This window comes from Acomys russatus, chromosome 2, assembly GCF_903995435.1.
Source record: "Acomys russatus chromosome 2, mAcoRus1.1, whole genome shotgun sequence".
In the NCBI taxonomy this organism is placed as follows: domain Eukaryota; kingdom Metazoa; phylum Chordata; class Mammalia; order Rodentia; family Muridae; genus Acomys; species Acomys russatus.
The window spans coordinates 59,203,785-59,228,122 of record NC_067138.1 but is presented as its reverse complement, the minus strand read 5'-3'; the positions used below and the strand labels follow the sequence as shown (position 1 = coordinate 59,228,122).

General features: G+C 44.3%; 1 protein-coding gene across 1 annotated transcript in view; it reads right to left on the bottom strand.

Annotated features, from left to right (window-relative positions):
- Invs (inversin) overlaps window positions 1-24,338 on the bottom strand; it is a 160,494-nt gene that overhangs the window by 22,610 nt on the left and 113,546 nt on the right. The window contains exons 6-12 of the mRNA XM_051161901.1: window positions 22,925-23,105; window positions 20,615-20,724; window positions 15,918-16,089; window positions 14,555-14,710; window positions 13,917-14,146; window positions 7,263-7,369; window positions 2,802-3,014 (exon numbers count right to left, since the gene is read on the bottom strand). Coding sequence (XP_051017858.1) covers window positions 2,802-3,014; window positions 7,263-7,369; window positions 13,917-14,146; window positions 14,555-14,710; window positions 15,918-16,089; window positions 20,615-20,724; window positions 22,925-23,105 — 1,169 coding nt within the window. The remainder of the gene's footprint in view (window positions 1-2,801; window positions 3,015-7,262; window positions 7,370-13,916; window positions 14,147-14,554; window positions 14,711-15,917; window positions 16,090-20,614; window positions 20,725-22,924; window positions 23,106-24,338) is intronic.

Here is a 24,338-nt window from a genome sequence, read left to right as displayed (position 1 = left end):
TCAGTGACAGGAGGTACAATACAGCGTCAGTTGTTTACTCAAGGCGAAGGCTGAGTGGGAGTGAAGACTGTTGCTCCACAATATGACAGTCTCATACTGGGGAAATATCACATTTCAAGGTATCACTTTTGAATCCTGAATTCATCACCTTTACAACACTTAGGTCCAAAACTGTAAGTGAACTAGCATAGTACAGGCTTTGATGCGATTCAAGGTGTCAGGCATTCACTGGGAGGCCTGTAACAATCCATCAATGGGGGTTCCCTTCCACCCCATATAGCATTCGCTTAAAACTAAAGATACTTTGTCATGTGTACGGTTCCCTTACAGCTGTTACCCACAAGCAGAGGACTTGTAAAGCAGGTTAAAAAAAGCAGCGTGTAGAGGCTTTAGGCTAAGCAGAGTGAAGTCAGCCTCACTAAGAGTGCGGAGAGTGCCAGCTGAGAGTGGCAGTCCACACCTGTGCACTCTGCCACTCAGTGAGGATAAAGCAGGAGGGCCAGGGGCTCACGGCCAGCCTGGGCTACATAGTGAGTAGCATTTAGAAAGGGGGTTGGGGTGGGCTGAGTGATGCTTAGTCTGTAGAACACTTGCCTTGCAAACATGAGGTCCTAGTTTAGGTACCCAAAACATATGTAAAAATCCAGACACGGTGGCGCTCTCTTGAAGACGCAGTAGTGAGTATGTGGATACCAGAAGATCCTTGACGCCCACTGGCTAGCTGCTCTAGCCCAATTGCTGAGCTCCAGGCCAACTGAGGAACCCTACCTCAATGGAGGGGAACAGTGTTTGTGAGACTGATACCCAAGGATGTCCTCAGCTTCCACTCAGCGCATGAAAGTGCACATATGAACATACATACACATGTATACAGACATGCATAAAATAGAGTATAATATGCTGTTCCCTGTGATGGCAACTGAGATGGCCATACTTGCTTGTCAACTTGACTACGTTTGGAACTAAAGCCCCCAAATGGAGGGCACACCTGGGAGGGATTTTTGCCTAATTTGAAATAGGAAGATCCTCTTCTAACCTTGATCTTTGAAACAGGAAGACAAATCTTTCATCCAGATCGTCTGAGCTGGCAAAGTCGCGCCTTTAACACTGATATTTAATCTGGATCTAATCTGGGCCAGACCTTTGCTAGAAGCCTGTAAGGACATCGAAGAAGGAAGCCTTTGCTCTCTGCCTGCTTGCCCTCGACTTGCCGGCAAGTTCATTCCTTCACTGGCACTAGAGCCTTTGGTCTACTAAAGACATCCAGTCTTGTGGGCTGAGCAAGCCAGTAAGCACCCGTCCAGGGCCGCAGTGCCAGGCAGGAGCCTCCAGGTTCCCGCCCTGTTCCTGTCCTGTCCTGACTTCCCTTGACGATGGATTATGACGTGGCAGCATAAGCAGGACAAGTCCTTTCCTCCCCAAGATGCTTTGGTCATGGTGTTTCATTACAGCAACAGTAACCCAAACCAAGACACCAACTACTTCAGCGTCTCCAGAGTCACAGAAAACAATGCTTCCTGCAGGCTTACATTACAGCTAGCATTCCAGTACACAATAGCCTTTCACTTCTCACCAAGTATCTACTTTTATTTTTAATGGTTCTTTATCACACTCACACTTCTCTATTGTGGGAAAGAAAAATTCAAAAGCTGAGGACTCAAGATTTAGAGACACTCAGGACACAGCCAGGAAGTTCCCCCAGGAACACTCACCTACAGCTCCATCAGCAGGGTATTTGTTAATATAAGAAGCTTCAGATATTTAAAATACTTCTGTAACAGTTATTAATCAACCACAGATTAGAAATTTTGAGAAAACACACCATCTGTGATGAACACTGTAGACACTTTTGGTTGCCATTATTCCCTATGACTTGGGCATCCACTGACCTTGGAATTTGCAGGAAGTCCTGTCTCCCTTGCCTGCTCCACATGCACTCGAGACAACTGTATTTACAGAGGATTGTTACGAAATGGCGAGGAAGAGCCAGTTATCTGCACACGTGGTTGCTTTAGTTAAATCAAAACCAGACTTAACATTCACTTAATAAAAGTAGGTTAGATATTAGTTTCTTTAAAAAAAAAAAAGAAAAACTAAGTAAAAAGGGGGCTTGGGAGATGACCAGTTGGTAGGGTGCTTGAGCTCAAACATGACTGCCTGAGTTTAACCTCTAGAACTCAGGGTTTTAAACGGCCAGCAGGGTGCGGCTGTGCACACTTTTATTTTCAGCACTCAGGACACAGAGGCAGGCTGTTGTCTGTGAGTTCAAGGCCTGCCTATTCTACATAGGGAAACCCTATCCAGAAAAAAAAAAACATAAAAGGCTGCACATATTACCTTACATACCTGTAATACAGTGCTGGGGGCGGGGGGAGCAGATCCTAGGGAATTTCTTACCAGCCAGGCCGGCCTACTTAGCAAGCAAGCTTCAGGTCAGGGAGTGAACCTGTCTCAAAACCCAGCTAGTTATCCCTGAAGAATGACACTGAGGTTGTCCTTTGGCCTCTATGAGAACACGCACATGTGTACCTGTGTGCGCGCGCGCGCGCGCGCACACACACACACACACACACACACACACACCCGCATGCGCGCCAGAAGAGGCAAGAAGGTAAGGTCTCTCTTGGTAGCTTACTCTACATTGGGCCTACCTCCTTCCTTAAGTCCTCAGTCCTCTGAAGACAGAAGGGTGGGCAGAGCCAGCAGGCTGCACAGGCACTGGTCCATTCAGAGTCCTGGCCCCCCTCATCTCCCACCAGCTCCCCTCCTCAGCCAAGAGCGATCTGAGCATTCACACTTACTTGGCTGCAGCGTCTTTTCTCAGCTGCTCATGCTTCATGAGGAGGTTCTTCCGGTCTCGGAAGGCTTTTCTGACCTTGTACCCTTTGTAGACTGCTTGGATTTTGAAGGCAGCGATGTCTTGTATGGCTGCAATAGACAGGGCACCATGTTCCAGCAGGAACTGGATCACCTCGTGGCGCTCGCCAAGCAATGCATAATCAAGGGGCGTGTACCTGAATTAGAGAAGACTGGATTTGAACGGGTGTGAGTCAAGGCACAGTGAAACTGACTGTCTCAGCATCTAGCACAAAGACCCTTGCTCAGGCGGGAGGTGGCGGTGCGCCTTTAGTCCCAGCACTCAGGAGGCAGAGGCAGGTGAAGTTTGAGGCCAGCCTGGTCTACAGAGTGAGGGTCAGGACAGCCAAGGCTACATAGAGAAATCCTGTCTCAAAAAACCAAACAAAAAAACCAACCAACCAACCAACCACCTTCAATTTCCCAGGCAGAACCTTCTAGTCTGCTCTTCCCTTTTTCTCTAAGGATAGAACACAAGGGGCTGCAGGGTCAGCCTATGTGCAGCTGAGCTCTGGGTGCTGGGGTCACATGCGAGAGCAGTGCTCTCAACCAGTCTAATGCTGTGACCCTTTAGTACGGTTCCTCATGTTGTGGTGACCTCAACCATAAAACTGTTTCATTGCTACTTCATAACTATAATTTTTCTGCTTCTATGAATCATTAATGTAAGCATATGATATGTGACCCCTGTGAAAGGATCATTTGACCCCAAAGAGGTCACGACCCACAAGTTGAGAATGGCCGAGTTAGCGGCTGTGAGAACGTAAGACCCACTTCCCTTCCTGCTATGTGCCAACTGCTTCCCTACACCTGCTCGAAATGGTTCTTCAAAATTATTTTTCTGTAATTACAGATAATTAATGCTTATGAAAAGAAGCCTGTCTTCAGACAGTGGAGACTGGCTCCATGGCACAGAGGGTCCCTGCAAGTCACTGCAGGTGGCTGGATTGTTTATTAAATGGTGCGGGTACAACCGGGGAGCCACCTGGGTAAAAGAGCTTTTTTGTTTGCTTGTTTTTGAGACAGGGTTTCTCTAAGCAGTCATTAAAGGTATGTGCAAGCATGCCCAGCTAAAAAGAATCTTGTATATAAATGAGTCTAGATTTACATGTAAGAAAAGAGACCATGCACGCACTGGAGGGTTCCATGGAAGGCTGGAGAAATTGTAAACAGGAAGTCTTCTCTAAAACAGTGATATGAAACTTAAGAGACCAGGAAATGTGGCTAAATAATAAAAAATTACTGGGAAAAATATCATTTAAGTGATACATATTTTAAGACTTGACATGGAATTAATGTGCAAAAACTGAAGTAAAAATAATCTCCCGACAACGACAGTAATGTTACTTCCCAACCACAACCTAGATCTTTTGGGGTCTTACCTGTCCTCGCCTGTTTAAGAAGTGAATGTGGGAAGTGGCTGGAACGGGGCTTGCCTGTGCCCAGCATGCAGGGGCAGTCCCTGCATGTCAGCCGCTGCTCTTGTTAGCACAGGGCCCACACTGCAGCAGGGTTATGACGTGCCTGCCATAAAGACTTCCACAGGACCCAGTGACAACTCACACTGAGGCTGAGTCGGCAGGGTGACTGAGATGGTCCCCACAGTCACGAATCGCCCACTGGCTGGCTTATCATGGGGAAAGGGGATGATTATAGGGAGGGGAAGTTAGACTCAGAAAACCACAGTGACTAATGAAAAGAAAGTCCTTCTCCAAAATGTGTCTAATGCTTGCAGTAAGGAATAGAGGAAAGGGAGAGAGTATGGGTTAGGGGGGTTTGGTTGCCTCAGGAAGGAAACTGAGTTCAGAGCCTGTGTTGGGTATGGTTTCCCTACTGAAGCCCCCATAGCAGAAACTAAAAAGAACCTGTCATTTCAGAACATCTAAATTTGTCTCTACTGTTCAGGGAAGAGAGAGCCATAAGTCAATAGCCTCAATTATACTTATAAATAGATGTCATTGTAAACTCAGACAAACTAAGAGTTTGACAGCGTCTCTGGCTGCACATCCACTAATGAGGAGGTTATCAGAGACACTGAACCCAGAGTAGTATTGTGAATTGACCTAAAAGTCACTATATGCAACATCTTCATTTCACAAATAAATAGAGACCCAGGAAAGTTAAGCAACTTGCTGACAATTATGCAACCAGTTTGTACAGAATATAGGCTATACCTAACTGCAAGGAGCTCCCAGTTTAAAAAAAAAAAAAAACCCAAAAACTTCTTTTTTTTTTTTTATCAGCTCTTGAATACGTCCTGGTAGAACAGAACTGCTTGTGAGATCAATTAGCATATAATATGTGTATATGGTAAATTTTTTCTGTGTTTAACTTTTTTCAATTTTTTCCCTTTTAATTTTTTTTCAAGATAGGGTTTCTCTATGTACCCTTTGCTGTCTTGAACTCACTTTGTAGACCAGGCTGGCCTTGGACCCACCATGATCCACCTGCCTCTGCTGTGGTTACAGGTGTGCACCACTGTGCCCGGCTTTTTCTTTTAATTTTTGCTGAAATATTTTAAAGCAAATTGTGGTGTCCTGCCAGTCCATCTCTCTGTGTCTCAGCACTCATCTCAATACAGGTGCAGCCACGAGGATATCCTAACAAAATCAGCAAGAATTTCTTAGTAAAATATAATGCACAATTCCTCAATTGTCTCAAGTGTATCTCTTACATTTTTTGAATTTATTCAAGTTAGGATTTTTAATTAAATTGATCTTAGCGTCAAAGATATACAATGTATGTATCTAGCCAGATTGGAGTTTATATCTAGTGTTTAAGCAACTGACTGTGGCGTTGTTATTACCATTCCATCCCAAATGCCATTAGAACCATTCAAGAACTGTGAATCTTCCCACTGACATGAGAGAGTAGCTGTCAGATAGTTATTGACTGAGAGCCAGAAGAAGCTGGCAGAAATGGTGTCTATTTGAGGTACATCATTTGGTCTATGCACAAGAAGTAGAGATTAGTACTACATTGATGGTGACCAGCCAAGAAACAATGTAGACACCAACGAAAGATAGTATACGATTGGACCTGCCACATGGGAATGGGCTGACGGGTCAGCAGAACGCCCAAGCCAGAATGTCAGTCTACATAAGCAGCAGTGTCAGCTCCTCACAAAGAGCCCATCTAGGAGGGAACACTGTTAGAGTAAATCATTCTTTTTAATCACTTCTAAACTTCACAGACTCTAATAGGTTTGTGATTGGCTTTACAATATAAACAAGTTCTATTTAATTAATTAATTGCTACTGCTGTGCGCACTTGCACACACACTGTGTATGTGTGTGTGTGTGTGTGCACGTGCGATAGTACACATGGAGATCCGAGAACTATTTCAGGGGTTGCTTCTCTCCTTCTGCCATGGGTTCTGGGGACAGAGCTCGGGTCAGTATGTTTGTGAGGTAAGTGCTTTTACCTGCTGAGCTATGTTTTTGGCCTAGAAGTTCTTTAAAGTTGTCACTAATTTGGGAGAGTCTTTTCTTTCTCTTCTGTTTTCCCCTTGGAGCTTAAAGAGAGGCACCTTCAGTTTTCCCACTAAGACAGACAGACTCTGGAAGAAGATATGGAAACCTGGTCATAAACTTAGTTACTACCTACAATTTACTAGAATCTTCCTAGATCCAAGATCCCAGAATCTCTTCTGCTTAGACTTCCCTTTGTATCTGGTCCTTTTTCTAACCAAGCTGGGGATGGAACCCAGCACTAAGCACATGGTAGGCAGGCTCTTGGAACTGAGCTACACTCCCAACCATATCTGAGCCTCTTCACTGGGCCCGAGTCCTTCAGTGACGACTCTAATGTGTCTCTGTGAACCATATTACTTAAGAAGGCAATGCTTATAGGTATTTATGTATGTTTAGCTTTCATCTCAGCTTCTCCATGTCTTCAGACACTTGATGGCAGCCTTTTGTTCACTAACTAATATCCTCACCATTAATAGGAACAACTTGAATATAGAACACAGTCTGCTGGCCTGGGTAAATTCCTGGGTCTGGCCGGTCAGGGTTCACTGGCCGTATGTTAAGCACAAGCTTGAAGAAGGACCGTTTCACCACGTGCAAATGTGAACCTGCCATAAGTAGTACCCAAGTTTTGAGCAGATGCAAAACTCCCATGGCTCCAAGTGAACGGTGCATGAAATTTGGCTCTTTTCTCTGGCACAGGATTCCTTGATACAATGTTTCCGTATGAGAATACATATTTATTTCTAAACCAGTATCTGAACTTGGGATTTTTTTTTTTTGGTACCTGAAAGGAAGGATGTGCGATGAACAACACTATGCTCCCTCCCCTCCCAACCAGCGCTTACCTCTCCTCACTGTTCTCCATCTCATCAGGGAAACCAGCGCTTACCTCTCCTCACTGTTCTCCATCTCATCAGGGAAACCAGCGCTTACCTCTCCTCATTGTTCTCCATCTGATTAGGGAAAGCAGCAAAGTCCAGCAGTAATTTAATGGCATCGAGGTATCCGTTATTACAGGACCAGTGCAAAGCTGTTCGTCCCTGCAAGCATGAACAAACCAACTGTACTGCAGTAAGCAGTTTCAGACACATGGTTATGATAACTCAGAAGAAACAATTTCTCATCAGATTGATCAACAGTAAAGGAGGTATAATCTGAAGTATATTATAGAGAAATCAGATGGTTCTTTTAAAAATGTATCATCATCATCATCATCAGCAGCAGCAGCAGCAGCAGATGGTTCTTAACCAAAGTGATCACAATTACCATGCAGGTGAAAGGGCACTGTGCACTGTCTAAGGCAAGACCTGAGGAAGATTGACATTGCTCATGGAACATTCCAAGCAAGAGTGCAAGCCTTGACTTTCACTGCCAGGAAACAGGTGGCAAACCCAATCTGAGCCAAATTTGATGAGAGAAATGGTGTGACCATTATTCTTGGTTGTCAACTCGTGCACATCTGGAACTAACATAAACGTAAGTGGCTAAGTACTGTGGGGAGTCTTCTTAATTAAATCATTTGAAATGGGAAGATCTACCTGAAATCTGGGCCACAACTTCTGCTGACAGCCTACATAAATGACAAAGAGGAAGGCAGCTTACCCTCTTGATTTGCTTGCTCTTATCCCCACTGGCAAGTTCATCCTATCACAGGGATTAGAGCCTTCTTCAAGAGTCTGGTGTGTACTGAAGACCAGCTGAGACATCCAGCCTTGTGGACTGAACAACTACTTGATTCTGGGACTTTCTATTGGTAGTTATATATATACATATATTTATATGTATAAACATATATTAATATATATTGAATATATAGGATATATATTCGTTCTGTCACTTCTGTTCCTCTAGAGAATGCTGACTTATACAAATGGCCTGTATTTAGGATTTTCAATGTCCCAAAAGATAAAAAAAAAGTTGCTTGCCACCAAGCCTGATAACTTGAATTTGACCTGAAGATCATGGTGGGAGGACAACTGACATGTCCCAGGCATGTATGTCTGTGTATGCATACACGCATGTGCACATACACATAAATAATTGAATGTAAAAAAAGGAAGGTAAACATGAAACACGATAGGAAAGAAATAGTTATTTACAGTGCTGAAGGTGGCAGAGGAGCAGCTACCACAAACCTAAATATGTGCACATCTAACAGCTTCTAAATATATCAGACAAACGGATTGGATCAAACGCAGTTAGAGCTAAAATCATAATGGTAATATTTTTAAAAATTAAAAAAAAATTTAAATCATTTTAAAATAATTTTTTTCGTAGTGGTAGGTTTTAAGTTGCTTTATTTTGAAATGGCTGATGTTAGAAACATGTAAAAACACTGATGCCATAAAATACCTGAAGATTAGTATACAGACACAAAGCATCGCATTAAACTATGACACAGTTAGAATTCTTCTCAATTATATATGAAATGTCTACCAAAATCAGCCATATGCTGGACCATAAGGAAGGTGTCAAAAGAATAGCATCCTTCCCTGCAAAGCTGCCTTTATCCTGACCTCTAGAGCCCCAGCTACGTGGGAAGGCAGCTGCCCTGAGATGGGGAGCTCAGTCTGCGTCATCTGTGTGGGTCGTTCCCAGGGAAAGGGCTGGGGAGCCGGTATCAGCTCTGACAATGGAGGAGCATGGCCGTGACTTCAGCAGCTTCTAAACGCTGGAAAAGCTGGAGAACAAAACCAAACCGCCCTGCTTCTCCAAAACAAGGCAGCCCTGCTGTACTTGGGATTCTCAGTCCAGCGAGACTCCTTGTCACAATTAATTTGTGTTGGATGTTTGTGCTAATTATCCCAGGAGCAAGAGGTAAGTAATCTATTGAACTAAGATTAAGAAATAAGGAAATGTCCAGGTGCCTGGAGATTAAACAACAGACTCCCAAATAATGTGCAGTCTAACAAAGCCAAGGAAGAAGGGAATGTTCTAACTATACGACAGTGACTTGACCACAAGCATGCAGCAGGCTCAGGCAGGGCTTAGCCGAGGGGCCTGACATACACACGTCAGACAAGAATACTGAAAAAGCCAAGAAACTTAAAGTCTCATCTGAAGACTCTAACATCCCAGCTCAGGAGACTGAGACAAAAAGATCTCAAGTTGGAGGTCAGCCTGCGATAAATAACAAGTTCCAGGATGAGCTACACAGTGATATTCTGTCCTTGAAAGAAAAGAAAAAGCTTAAAAAGGGAGTGCCGATAATCCCAGCACTTGGCACTCAGAGGTGAGGGCAGGAGGATCAGGAGTTCAACGTCATACGTGGCTACGTAGTGAGTTCAAGGCCAGCGCTGAGTTCATGAGGCCTTGTCTTAAAAATGTCAGCACTGGGGGCTCAGAGGTTAAGAGCACTGTCTGCTCTTCCAGAGGTCCTGAGTTCAATTCCCAGGAACCACGTGGTGGTTCTCAATCATCTGTAATGAGATCGGATGCCCTCTTCTGGCCTGCAGACAGAATACTGTATATATAAAAACAAATAAACCAACAAACAACCCCGCCCCAAACCAGCCTCTGCCCACCAAACCTCCTAAGAGTAAGTGAGGTCTGAGGAGAGTGGGCGGGGCAGGAAATAAGATGGGAACAAACACCATTCAGAACGCAGATGTGCTCAAAATGCAAATGTCAACAAAGACAGACGTCCTTGAAAGGGTTGAAAAAGGCAGGTCAAAGTTTACAAGAAAGAAGAGAGATAATATATACTACTAATATTTACACTCAAAGGAGAAATAGCTATAAGCCCTAAAACATAATACAGACAGGAGCAGATGTGACCAACGTTTTATAAATACAACTGAAATTTAGAATAAAATGAAAAAATTCCCAATGAAGTGCATTTACCAAAGCACAAAGGTAATTATTAGGAAACAAAAGTCTAACAGCCACTGGAGAGCTGTGTCAGTTATAAATAAACTATGCATTAAGGAAAGTCCCAGTACTAGTGGGCTTCAACAAAAACTTTATTGTATACGTAAGGAAGAAGTAACATCAGTCCTATACAAACTCCTAGAGGGAATGCTTTCTAGCCCTTTCCACAAGGTCAGAGACTCCTTCCTACCCAAACCTGAAAGGAAGCTTATCATAATCATAAGTACAGTCTCAAAATATCAGTAAATAAAATCCACCCACATATAAAAGTAGATACTATACTGTGTGTGAGGATCACTCCGTGAGTGTAAGGCGGGTTTAACATCTGAACAACATTCAGTCAACATGGTTCATGTTATCAACAGAAAAGAGAAGAAAAGAACGAGATCATGTTGGTGGATGTGCAAAGAGTATTTGATAGAAATCCATGATCTTAAAAAAAAAAAAAAAAAAAGAAAAGAAATCCATGATCTTAGCACCTAGAGACACAGTCTCATGCAGTGGTGACGTCAGCACCTAGAGACACAGTCTCATGCAGTGGTGACGTCAGTACCTAGAGACACAGTCTCATGCAGTGGTGACGTCAGCACCTAGAGACACAGTCTCATGCAGTGGTGACCTCAGCACCTAGAGACACAGTCTCATGCAGTGGTTATCCACTATCACCAATTCCATTCTGAACTATATGAAAGATCCTAGATAGTTCAAGCCAGACGAAGCCAAAACGCTACACATACAAATGAATAGAACTGGAAAGTTGCTTGATATAAGCAAGTAAAAAACTGCCCACCTGGCAAAACATAAAAGACACAGTAAATTATAAATGATATATTCCTAGTAATATAGGGACAAGGACTTTAGTTTACATAGTTTTCATTTTACTTTAAAATTTTAAGAGTACTTATTTATTACTGCACTTCATTATTTACTTATTTAGCACGTGTGCACACCTGTTCCGTCATGCAGGTGGTCAGTAGACAGCTGCAGAGTCAGTTGTCTCCTTCCCACTCAGCCATCTTGCCAGCTCCTCATCAGGCTATTTTTACATATAGTAGACACTTCCTGAATGGTTAATAGAGAATCTATTTTCTGACTTGGACAACATGACTTATGTTGGTGTTTTTAGAGTTAATCCAGTCCTCTAAACGTGAGTGCTAGGTAAGCTGAGAGAAACTCAGACTGCATAGAGGAGGAGCTATCGACTAAATACCTGCTTAGGATTCTGACAGTTCACACACACACACACACACACACACACACACACACACACACACACACACACACACACACCAGCTGATCATACTGTATAGCATTTGTTACTCTGGTTCAATAATCTCCTTAGAGAGGTTTTTCTAAGGGAAGAATCCAAAAGAAAAAAGAGAAATTCATGAAGACAATTCCATCAAGACTGCAGCAGTGGAGAAGTGTCCACTTATGGGAGTTCATTACTGAACTCCAGAGTTTAGGGTAAGGGCTTCGCACTCTCAGTGGTGCCTGCAGCCTTAATTATTGAAGCTCCCTAAGCTCCAGTTTCCTCCACTGTGAAGTGGGGTAACGACAGGAGCTACTTCATAGGGTCGCTGTGAGGGTTGAATGTAACACTTGTATTTTAGGATATTAAACAGTTGTGATTATGAAAAAGATTTGTCGCGACCCTTCCGACCAGCGGAAAATAAGGACGTGACCTGAACGTTCTTCTCCAGGCAGTTTATTCAGGAACCTTTTCAGCAAGCTTCTTCTTTTCCTTCTCCCTTTCCTTCCTCCTCCCCAACACCCCAGCGCCCCTTTATATCCTCTGCCTCACCCAATCAGCAGCCCTTACGTCGGTAGCTCAAATTGGTTCCTGACAAGGCGGGATGCATACGTCAGAGCAAAGCGCGGCCCACAACCCAAATAAGGACTTGTTTACCAGGAGCAGAATTGCAAGTCATTTTGCCTGGCCGGTTGCCAGGCGCCATCTTAACGAGGGCGATAGCTTCAGCTTCCCACGGTTCCCCTTCTTTATTTTAAAACGCAACAGGCGGGAGTAGAGGTCTGATCTCCAGTCTCTTCGGGGGCGTGGGTACTTGATGGTGCTGTCTCGGATGTAGCACTCAGGCACCCGCCAGAACTTGTCGCCATCCCGGGACGTGTAGATGACCTCCGGCAGGTTGATGTTCATCCAGTTGTTGCAGTTTACCAGGCGCCCGTTGTACGTCTCCTCATTTTTCAGCTCCACCAGCATGGGGTGATTCTGTGTTGCCTTCAGCAGTGACAAGGGGAGCATCTTTCCAGCGGAGACACTTCTGCCGCCGCTCAGCCGCTCGCGCTCCCACCGGCGGCCCGCCGTGCGCCATGGGCCCGGAGGCCTTGTCCACCATCCTGGGCTCTGTCCACGCTCTTGTGGCTGCCAAGTTAATTTGTTCATAAACCTATGTAGACTTTCCAGTTGGGCGGTAATAAAGGCAGCTGTCACCCCATAGGTACGCACAGATTCTGCCAATCTTTGGACAATTTTAAAGTCCAGGGGCTCATGATATCTATTGCCCTGCGCATCCTGAAAAACAGGAAAGCACTGTTGGGTCCGTGCCTCTCTCCACACCTCTGGGCAAAAGGTACGTCCTGTCCCCGAGCCACTCTCTCGAACGTAGGGAGGAGGCCGAGGCAACTCAGATAGAGGTGGCCCAGGAGCCGAAGGCTCCACCCCGGATTCTAGTTTCCCCATTTTCCGGATCAGCTTTTCTACTTCCTCTTCTGAGTCCTCCCCCTCTGAATCTGATGATGTTACAGATTTTGCAGGTTTTGCTCTCAACAAGTCTTTAAGTGTGATAAACACAGGGCTGAATGGTAAATTTCCCATTTTACTTTCGCTTTTGTCTGCTGTCGGGAACTTTAGCGCTCTTACCGAGTCTTTATAGTCCTAACCGGAACCTTATAGTCTCTGTATCCGAGAATTTATTCGTCCTTTGCTTACCAGGGAACCTTATAGTCTCTGTATCCGAGAACTTAGCTTGTCCCTCCCTTACCAGGGAACTTACCAGTCGACTGCCCTGACCACCAGGAGTTCTCAGCGCTCATAAATGACAAGAGTCCCTGTACGGGCCACCACTTGTCGCGACCCTTCCGACCAGCGGAAAATAAGGACGCGACCCGAACATTCTTCTCCAGGCAGTTTATTCAGGAACCTTTTCAGCAAGCTTCTTCTTCTCCCGCTCGCTAGCTTCTCCTCCCCCAACACCCCAGCGCCCCTTTATATCCTCTGCCTCACCCAATCAACAGCCCTTACGTCGGTAGCTCCAATTGGTTCCCGACAAGGCGGGATGCATACGTCAGAGCAAAGCACGGCCCACAACCCAAATAAGGACTTGTTTACCAGGAGCAGAATTGCAAGTCATTCTGCCTGGCTGGTTGCCAGGCGCCATCTTAGCGAGGGCGATAGCTTCAGCTTCCCACAAAAATTATCTATCAACTGAGAAAATGCTGGTGCTAATTAAAAGTGGACAAAAGGTGGTTTGTAAGATCATTTATGTATACATATATGCATATATTTTATAAACATTAAAAATTATTCCCAGTGCATATGCAGATTAAATAATATGAAGATATAGAGGCGCACTAGAAGGGAACAGTCAAAAAGAAACCATCTCTCTCCAAGTGAAAACCTTTCCACTTAATTCATAACGAAGAAGAATACTATGCACAAAGGAGCTGGCGGCACAGAAGGCCCAGGGTCTCTACCTCTTTGTCTTGGATGTTGGGGTCTGCGTTGTTTTCCATGAGCACAGCCATACAGTTGATGTACCCTCCGTATGCTGCGCACTGAAGCGGTGTTCTTCCCGCATAATCCTGCACGTTTGGGTTGATCTTATTTTCTATCAGGATCTGGCAGACGTCGGCATTTCCCCCCAGTGCGGCCCAGTGTAGAAGTGAATGTCCATCCTGGTCAACCAGATCTACCCGCGCTCCACCTGGCAGAGCAAAACTGCAGTGAAAACGTTGCATGTAAACAGCATCTATTGCAAGGAGCAGAAGCTTAAAAATGTAACAAAGTCCTTTAAAAGCGTTTTTCTCCCCCAATACCTTCATGAATTACACTCTCTTGGTGTTAGAGCTTTAGAGAACTTACGGTCTGGAGAGGTTGGGACTCACTCTCCTTCAGTGAGTGAAAGTGAGAGTTAGGGGCAAAGTGATGACCTGAAATCAAATGTTCACCGACAAGTGAGGCTACATGAAGGCAGATTGTGTGGTGCCTTTGGGCACTCTTCCCTCACTTTCTGCCACGTGGCTCTGTGTGAGTGAAAGCATGTTTCACACTGGGTGTGCTGGCGTGCCTACCTTTTGTGTGACCCCTAACAGAAGCACTTGCACCAACTAACCTTTAATAAGCGTCTGAATCACGTCTCTGTGCCCCATCTCACAGGCTCGGAACAGCGGCGTATGCTTCATGACGTCAGTAGCATCTACTTGAGCATAATTGTCCAATAGCAGCTTCACAGTGCTGACGTGGCCGGAAAGGGCGGCGGCATGTAGAGCTAAAACAGAAGCCAAAGCCACTGATAAACTCTCAGAATGGCTTTGCCTTTTAATTTTAAACATGTCCTTTTTCTTCTTATGATTTCTGCCTTATTGGCTAAATGCAATCCAAGTCCCTCCCTCCCTTTCTCTCTTCTTATCTCCTTCCCTCCCTCCCCCCCTCCCTCTCCCCCACCCCCCTCTCTAGCCACTGCTGAGTACTGGTTGTACTCAGTGTTGTGCTGGAGATTTTCATTTCCTTCTGACTTGCAGTAGGGAATTCAGATAAAGAAGAGACTTTCATGTCCACACTGGATGCTAAAAGCCATGCGCATGCTCTTAGTAACCTGCATGTAGTTACAGGGCTCTTTTAACAAAGAAAAATTAAAGCAAGAGTCTGCTAAGAACTGATGAGGCTGTGCATCAGTGAAGGCTCTAGAGTCACGGGAAGTTCTCTCTAACATGGGCCAGCAATATGCAGCCATACTACTCTCACGAGAAAAGAGCATTATAACTGAGACTTGGGAATATATATATATATAATATATATTATATATATATATATATGAATCCCTCAAAACATTTTGAAATGCTATGCACAGTTTTTCATATTTATGTGTGTGTGTGTGTGTTCAGGCATACATGCATGTGTGTGCACTCATGTGTTGAGGCCAGAAGTTGACATCAGTCTTTTCCTTCATTGTGCTCAACCTTGCACATTGACACAGGCTTTCTCACTGACTCCAAAGGTCACCTGTTTGGCTAGTCAGGCTGGCCAACTTGCTCCTGGCTTCCTTGTCTCCACCTCCCAGGCACAGGTTTTACTGATGGGCCTCCAAGCCCACTCACTTTTTCTGGTCCTCACACTTGCATGGCGAGTGCTTTACCCACTGAGCTATCTCTCCACCCCAACTGTACAGGGTTGTAAGTTTCTGTTCTTTTTCACACAAAAGCAAATGATGAGACGAGCTTGTATCTTGTGTCTAAGGTGCAGCCAAAGCTATAAACCAGATGCCGATGCTCACCTGGTAGAGATACTAATTTTAGCCATAATACCGGGAAGAAATAAAGCCTCTGGAGTAAGATCCTGGCAAACTCAAGCTTAGAAAGTGAAAAACCAACTCAAGCAATACCATCTTAGGAAAGGTGATTGCAAGCTGCCGTCTTATAAATCTGACAGCACTTTCCGGCACCTGAAGCACCGTGAGCCCACGTGCCAGTTCCTACCTGTGCCTCCGTACTTGTCTGCCATGTTAATGTCGATGTCAGATTTTAAGCTCAGCATAGTCCTGAGCACGTCATCGCTGCCTTTCCCTGCTGCCCACATGAAGGACGTTCTTCCTTCTAGGTCAGCATCATCTTTCACTGACGGATGCTTTAAGAACACTTCAACTGTTTCCTGTAAGAAAACTTCATCTGAAACGCCGCAGCAGTGGGCACACTCTCTACACGGTAACAGCACCTGCTAGAGGGAACTCCACGAAGAAGACGAGGATTTCCCCTGCTGGTTTTTTTTTTTTTAATGAATAATAAAACCTCAATTTCCATTATGACCATTTCCCTTATAGTTTTAGTTCCTAAAACACTTCATGAACGTAATCTAACTGTCTCACTTGACACCCTTCAATTTGAGAATGGCGACTGCCCCCTCCCTGGGATTCTGAAGATGAGGTTTTGGAAAGACTAGAAGAGGCAGAGGCTGGGGAGGGCTGCTGCTGAGCAGTCTTCTGGACGTGACAGAGGCTGGTGCGTGTGTAAATTCACTGCAGTGGTGGCTGCCAGCACAAGACTGGGCCTGTCAACATGTCCTCACGAAGGGAGAAGGGCTTGGGAGGCCCCACCTCTCTCTGAGGAACACTGACAGTCAGTGGTGCCTGGGAGAACAGTGTCACTCTCCTCCTTAGAGTGACCACTGGTAAGCTGCCCATGCTCCAGTAAAGAACCCCTCCCCCATGCAGGCAACCCTCTCCAAACCCAGTGTGTCACACACACAGAAAACACGGATGTAGGGAGGGAACTCACTAGGGAGAATAATTTGAGCAGGACAAGGTGCAGTTGAGTGAGACTGACAAAGAACAAAAAATAATTTTAAAAATTAAAAATGAGATGCATAAAATAAATGAGTCTTTGAACAAATTTCAATAACTTTGAACAAACATTTTAATTTTTAGGTTTTTTTTTTTTTCCAAGACAGGGTTTCTCTCTGTAGCCCTGACTGCCCTGGAACTCACTCTGTAGACCAGGCTGGCCTTGAACTCACAGAGATCCACCTGCCTCTGCTTCCCAAGTGCTGGGATTAAAGGTGTGCACCACCTAGAAAGCTTTAAAACACTTTTCTTTTTAATTAATTTATTTACTCATTCATTCATTCATTCACTTTACAGAAAGCCTGCAGAGAAAAGAGAAACTGTAGGTGGGGGTATCTCTGTGACAAGCTGGAGATCTAAGTCAGAATAGGCCTCTGAGAGGATATGAAGGTGACTTTAGATGAGACTCCTAGTAGCAGAGGCCACAAAGACTGAAGAGGACACCCTCTAACTAGACAAGACTCCTAGTGGAGGGAGGGGAACACCAACCCACTCACAAAACTTTGACCCAAAGATAACCCTGCCTACAAGATGTGCAGGGATAAAACTAGAGCAGAGATTGAGGGAATGTCCAAGCAATGCCTGGCCCAGCCTGAGATCCACCCGGTGGGAGAGAGCCAGCCCCTGACACTACTAATGACGCTCTGCCACGCTCACAGACAGGAGTCCAGCATAGTTGTCCTCTGAGAGGCTTCATCCAGCAGCGGTTCAAAACAGATGCCGAGACTCACCGCCAAACGTTGGGTGAAGCATTGGCAGTCTAGTGGGAAAGTGGGGGGGGGGGTGGCGGATGGGGAAAGCTGTAAAACTTTTAAGGCTGTTGTTAGAAATGAAAATTAGAAAACAAAAAAGAAAATTAGAAGACTTCAAAGAATTCAGTTTTAAGACCAACAGTAAGTTAAACATTTTCTTGTGCACTGCATCTGCAGAGACCCACGTATTCAAGTGTGTCTCCAGAGAAGGCAAATACTATCTCACTGTGTATTTCATTACTAAAAATCTTGAGATGGCTGGGCAGTGGTGGCACACGCTTTTAATCCCAGGACTTGAGAGGCAGAGGCAGGTGGATCTCTGTAAATGAGTCCAGGACAGCCAAGGATACACAGAGAAACCCTGCCTTGAAAAATCAAACCAAACCAAACCAAACCAAAATCTTGAGATGGTTAATACATTTGTTAATTATTGATCAAAAGTTACTGTGAAATGTAGCACTCAACTCATCTAAGGAAATTTATGTAGGCATTGCTATATTCAAGGCCCTGCCTCTACAATAATGGACAAATGGGGACCCTGCCTGGCAGTTTGGGTTACTGTTGTTGTTTGGCATGCTGGGATTGGATCCAGACCCTCACTTATGCTGGGCAAGTGCCGTGAGGCTGAGTGTCATTCCCAGCTCTTGTAGCTGGTTAATATTCCTGTGTTGATCTCTTTTCTAGAACTCAGACACAAGTTTCTAGGAAGATAAAGAAACTTGTGTTTGAAGAAATATAAAGGAATTTCAGAAGGAAATTTCTACAGCTGACTTGATGTTTTGTAGAAAGAACAGGGGCTGGACAGAAGGCAGAGCACTCAAGAGCACTAGCTGCTGGGCTCAATTTCCAGCACCTGTGCAGAGGCTTAAACCATCAGTAACTCCACTCCCCGATGATCTGATGCCCTATCCTGCCTTCCAAGGGCACCAGGCAGGCACATGGTACACAGACATACATGTTAACAGAACACCTGTACACATATGGTAATAGAAAAAAGAACAAATGAGCTGGGTGTGGTGGTGCAAGCCTGTAACCCCAGCACTTGGGAGGCAGAGGCAGGCAGATCTCTACGGGTTTGAGGCCAGTCTGGCCTACAAAGTGAGTCCAGGACAGTCAAGGCTACACAGAACCCTGTCTTGAAAAACAAAAACAAAAGCAAACAAACAAACATGTAAAGTCTCATTTCTTCCTTGTTTTACACTGGAAGAAATGCAGGGTCATGGCCACATAAATATTGGAGGCAGGTGCAGGCAGTGAATTCAAACAAAACCCAGCAGTCTGTCCATGGCATAGTATGGTTTCCTAACTTTAAAAATATTTCCTGGTTTTATTTGTTCATTCTTTGGTGTTTTTCCAACAACAACAACAACAACAACAACAACAACAACAAAACCAGCAGCCTTACATGGATTAATAGAAGCTAATGTAATCAGTGGGCTTGGGACAGAGCTTAGATACGTGCGTAATTATTAACACCAACTCTGGAACTGGCGGGCCATTCTGAATCTGTAGACACCTGTAATGGCTGGCACTCTCTCTTGCTCCCACAGATGAGTATTTAATAATTGGTATCCATGTTAAAGCTGGAGTCTGAAGTTTGGTTTAAGATCACGGGCAGCTGTTTAATCTCTTAGAACACTGACTTTTTAGAACCAGTGAATGGGATGTTATGTTGAGTTATGTGGCGAGTTCTCATTGGGCCAGGTGACTTTCCTGTCTGTGATAAGAAAGAACCACTTCTCCAAATATTATTGAGATGTTCAGAGTTAACAAAAGATAATGGTTTGCCAGAACTCCAGGTGACGCACTAAGTGTTACTGAGGCCAGGAAGGGAAGACTGTAGGCATACAGACAGCCTGTGAGCAACCCGAGAGCAGACACACAACGTGCCTGTCACATAGAAAGGGCACCCATGAGTTTCTGAGCTACTTAGAAGAAAGGTAACAGAATCACCAGCACATGAGACAGGATCAAACTGGCCTCTGCAGAGAGTAAGAAGGGAAGGAAAATGAGACGTTCAGCAGAACGTTGAGGTCAGAAAGTAGAAACTATGCTCTGCCCAGGCCAGAGCTATTATGGGTTTCACTGCACACCCACGATGAAGACAGAAAACCCACTATGGCCTCTTTACTATCTCTGAGTCAGACTACACACCATCATGCTGCCAAGGGAACCCAGGCCATAATGATAAGAATGCACTTTGTGATCCATAAGGACTATCAGGAAAGAACTATAGAGAACGCCCAGAACAGACACTTTCAGCTTCTCTCATGCACACAATCCATAATCATGAGCATGAATCGTAAGGATGTAGTCTGTGCTTGGACACCTGCTCTCATATGTGCACAATCCAAAGGAATATGGCCCATGTGGACTCCTGCTGCATCAGGCAGGCTAGTCTCATACTATCTATGAAGAGGTGAAGACTCAGAGACGTTAAGAAAGTTGTGTGAGGTCACACAGCTAGCAATCTGCACAGCTGGGATTCCAGGAGTTGGTTTTCCCAGTTCCAAAGCCTTGTCATATTGCTTTCAGGACAATTACAGGGTAAAGAACACTGATATATCCTTAGTGCTATAAAAGTTACAAAGTGATGCAGTACACTCACCAAAAGCAAAAACTATACTGAGTCTTTAAGTAAAGCTGCATAAAATTTGCAGGTATCTAACAACCTTATCAAAACACAGGCCGTCACCTTCATCACAGTGTTGACAATGTGGATGTTGGTAAAAAGCCAACCACTCTACAACACAGACACATGTGTGCCTTTAAAATGGCGTGATTTGATTAGATCTGTGTCAAACTCTCTTTCTCTTTTTTTTTTTTTTTTTGTGAGACAGGGTTTCTCTGTGCAGCCTTGGCTATCCTAGACTCACTTTGTAGACCAGGCTGGCCTCGAACTCACAGTGATCTGCTTGCCTCTGCCTCCCGAGTGCTGGGGTTAAAGGCGTGTGCCCGGCTCCAACTCCTTTTTTATAACACTGTACTCCATCTATCATTAGTAGGCTGACTGGAAGGGGCATGGGATCATGGCATTTTATTTCTTGTAATGTTTTATTAAGATAAAAGGGAATCATTAACTTACAGCAAAGTTGCTCTGAGCTGCGTAGTGCAAGGGTGTCGCTCCTTGGCTGTCAGAAGGGATAGTTCCGGCCTTGTTCCTTTCCAGAAGGAGATGGACAATCTGTGCATGGCCTGAGAACAGACACAAGGCAGTCATCATGAGCAAAGGAAGCCGTAGCATTCAACAGCATCTAATGGTTTCCGACAGCTCCCAGGGCGGCCCCTTCCTCCTTCTCCCTTGTACGCTGTGACAGGGTAGGACGAGGGTGGAGCTTAGAAAAGTGAAAACCGGCGCTTCATGTGCCAGGCTTCTTGTTACTGTCCATCGGGACAAGGTTCTGCTTTCGGAGCCCCAGGAACCGAACACCAGTTCCCTTCTACTGCTCAGCTGAACTAACTGAAGCAAACCTCTTCTGTCTCTGTGGCCCAGTCACCCCTGCAATCTCTCTTTCTTAGTCTTTTAACATCAAGGCAGTGAGTTCACACTCTACAAAGTGAGGGAGCAGGTGTTAGGAAGTGGTGGTGGGCTAACAGTCTGTAGCACAGTCTGAAAGAAGTGCTTTCAATAGGGATGAACTATAAGGCCAAAAAATTAACAATGTGTGGCAGTGTGTGCTTGTAAACCCATCACCTGAAGGCTCAGGAGGACTGAAAAACTGAGCCTAGCCTGAGCTACTGAACAAGTGCTCTGGTTATCTTCTCTCAAAAAAACCACAACCACAACCACAACCGCACAACACAGAGGGCTAACAAACCCAGGGAACCCTGTTACATTCTACCAGAGCATGTGGGGACCCAGGCAGGGAAGGAGGTGCCGTGGTGGAGGAGGCCCCTGAGCAAGGCTCTGCAGGGTGGAAGCTGGGCAAAGGGACCTACCTGGGGGTTGTACTATCTACTCACTCCACACACGCGCTTGAAGACGGTGTCTTCCTAACCCAAATGTAGGCCCCATGACAAGCTGTGCAATAGTGTCAATCTAAACACATCTCATCTTGTTTGAGGCCCATAGAGAAAAATTCAGCAAGGACTCGTGGATAACATAGCACAGGCAGGGAGAGAGGATTACACTGGAAAGATAAAAAGCATACCTCAGGCATGGTCTCAAGAAGGTCAGAGCAAAGTCGAGAAACTGTTAGGCATCTTCAGTTTAGTGCAGAAAGAGACAGGCTTCATGAAACAAGAGAGCACCCTAAGAGGAAAACAGGCTGACATGAAGAGGTGATGGAAGGAAATAAAATGAGGTTAAAAGAAATACAGACAGCAGATGGGAGTGAAGATACAGTTGAAATCAAAATCCATGTGTAGGAATAATAAAATCAGAATTTATAGAATGAAAGGGAATTTAGTGAAGTGGAAACAAAAGTGTGATGTGCACCCATATTCTAGTGGAAAAAGAGAAGGAGGAAAAACACACCTTGAAAGGAAGTCTAACTAACAATTATAAATTTGACATAAAAGCTGTATGAAAATCACTTTAAAACAGAGGGCATGCAATTTAAAAGCTGAGAGCGAGGTATTAACAACTGAGTGGACCCTCAGACTGCCAACAAAAATCCTAATGAGGAGAAAGGGCACAACTTGTCTTGTGAGTGGGAGGAAACAGATGAGCTCTTGCTGCCAACTATGACTCATGTGTGGACATGATTTTCATAAATTGAAAAGTAACTGCCTGCAACACTGGTGGGGCAGGCCAAAGCCAATGGGTGGCAGCACATGCTCTGTCTGGAAGGAGGGGAAAAACAAAAGGCCAGGAAAAAATTAAGAAAAAACCTCTGAAAATACTAACAATACCCCCCAAAATGTTACTTTTAAAATAATTACTGTAAGTGGTTAAACTGGCTCATAAAAGAGCTCCCGGGTTGTACTCTTTGAAATAATCTGACACAACCAGACAAACCAGACACATATCTGCCCTCTCATCAAAAACAGAGATCCTTGAAAGGTTACAAGGCAGATATGAAGAAAAAAAAAATCAAATACCAAGGACTGAATACAAGCATCAACCAAATGCCCTTTTTTTGCCCACATAACACCCACAAATGTGAAGACAGGTTAATTATATTCACATCTTCTCAATGGATTCTCATTCCTTTATTATAGCAGTAAAAACTTAGGACATGATGTTGAAATAAAAACCAGTATTTAATAGAGAATTAGTTTGTATTACCACATTTTAAGTGTGCAATGGAAGGAGCCAGGTTATGAGATAAGTGAACACACCAATCAGACATGAAATGTTTGAGCAGAAGGAGGGAGCCCACTGGAGATGTGAAGGCATGGGGATCTGTAGTTGGGCAGTCTTTCTTACAGTCTGACTTACAGCAGAACGCACCTAATAAGGCTGCCCAGTGAAGTGGGGTTCGAAATAAGTTATCATAAGATGTTATGTTGCAGCTTTCATAGGAGGTCAAGACATCCACCACTGTTAGGTTTCCATCAGCGACTGCGAAGTGAAGAGGTGTGCGGCCTTCATAGTCTTGCCAGTTCAGTAAGGACTCCGTTGGGGCAGCTGCCTGTTTTCAAGAACCAGAGACTTCAGACATACATGGAATCCTCAATAAATCGTATGTGGCGTGTATATTAACTATTTCTTAAAATGAAACTTCCATATTTTCTATAGGCATAAATAAAGTGATAGCTTGAGTATATGGGCTAAATATTTAATAATTAATTTTCTTATTTAGTAATAATATAAAAATACAGAAAAGAATAGATTAACTACCATACTTGCATAAAAAAAACTGTGGCACTTTGCCTAATGTGCTTTTGTATCTATTGTGAATTAGGCTAAAAGCTAATTTTTGTGTTTTTTCTTTTAATTTAACTTCTGTACACATGTAGTCATCCATAAATAACACATATTTTATACATGTGATTACATGTGGAAGCACACATGTAATCTTTTTGGCAACATTTTCTTCCTACACTATACTTGTGGGTATCTCTGTTGATTCTAGTTCATTTCTTTTTTTTTTTTTTTTTATTAATTCATTCACATTACATCTGTATTGTTATCCCATCCCTTGTATCCTCCCATTCCTCCCTCCCTCCTGCTTTCACCCTATTCCCCTCCCCTATGACTGTGACTGAGGGGGACTTCCTCCCCCTGTATATGATCATAGGGTATCAAGTCTCTTCTTGGTAGCCTGCTATCCTTCCCCTGAGTGCCACCAGGCCTCCCCGTCAAGGGGACGTGGTCAAATATGGGGCACCAGAGTTCATGTAAAAGCTAGTCCCCACTCTTCACTCAACTGTGGAGAAAGTCCTGTCCATTGGCTAGATCTGGGTAGGGGTTTGAAGTTTACTGCACATATTGTCCTTGGTTGGTGCCATAGTTTGAGCAGAATCCCTGGTCCCAGATCTGGCCATCACAATGTTCTTCTTGTAGGTTTCTAGGACTCTCTGGATCCTTCTATTTCCCCATTCTCCCATACTTCTTTCACCTAGAGTCCCAATAGGATGTCCTCACATCTATCCTACTTTCCTGGTAGGTGAAGACTTTCATGGGACCTGCCCCTTGGGCTAGTGTCCAGTTATAAGTGAGTATACACCATTTGACTCTTTCTGCTTCTGGGTTAGCTCACTCATTATGATTATCTCTAGTTCAATCCATTTGTCCACAAATTTCGGTGCTCTTAACCACAGAGCCATCTCTCTAGCCTTCTAGTTCATTTCTTAAACTAGAATTTTGTTGTCTATTTTTCTCCTAAGAACAGTTAAGTTATTTCCATTTTTTTTTTTTTTGC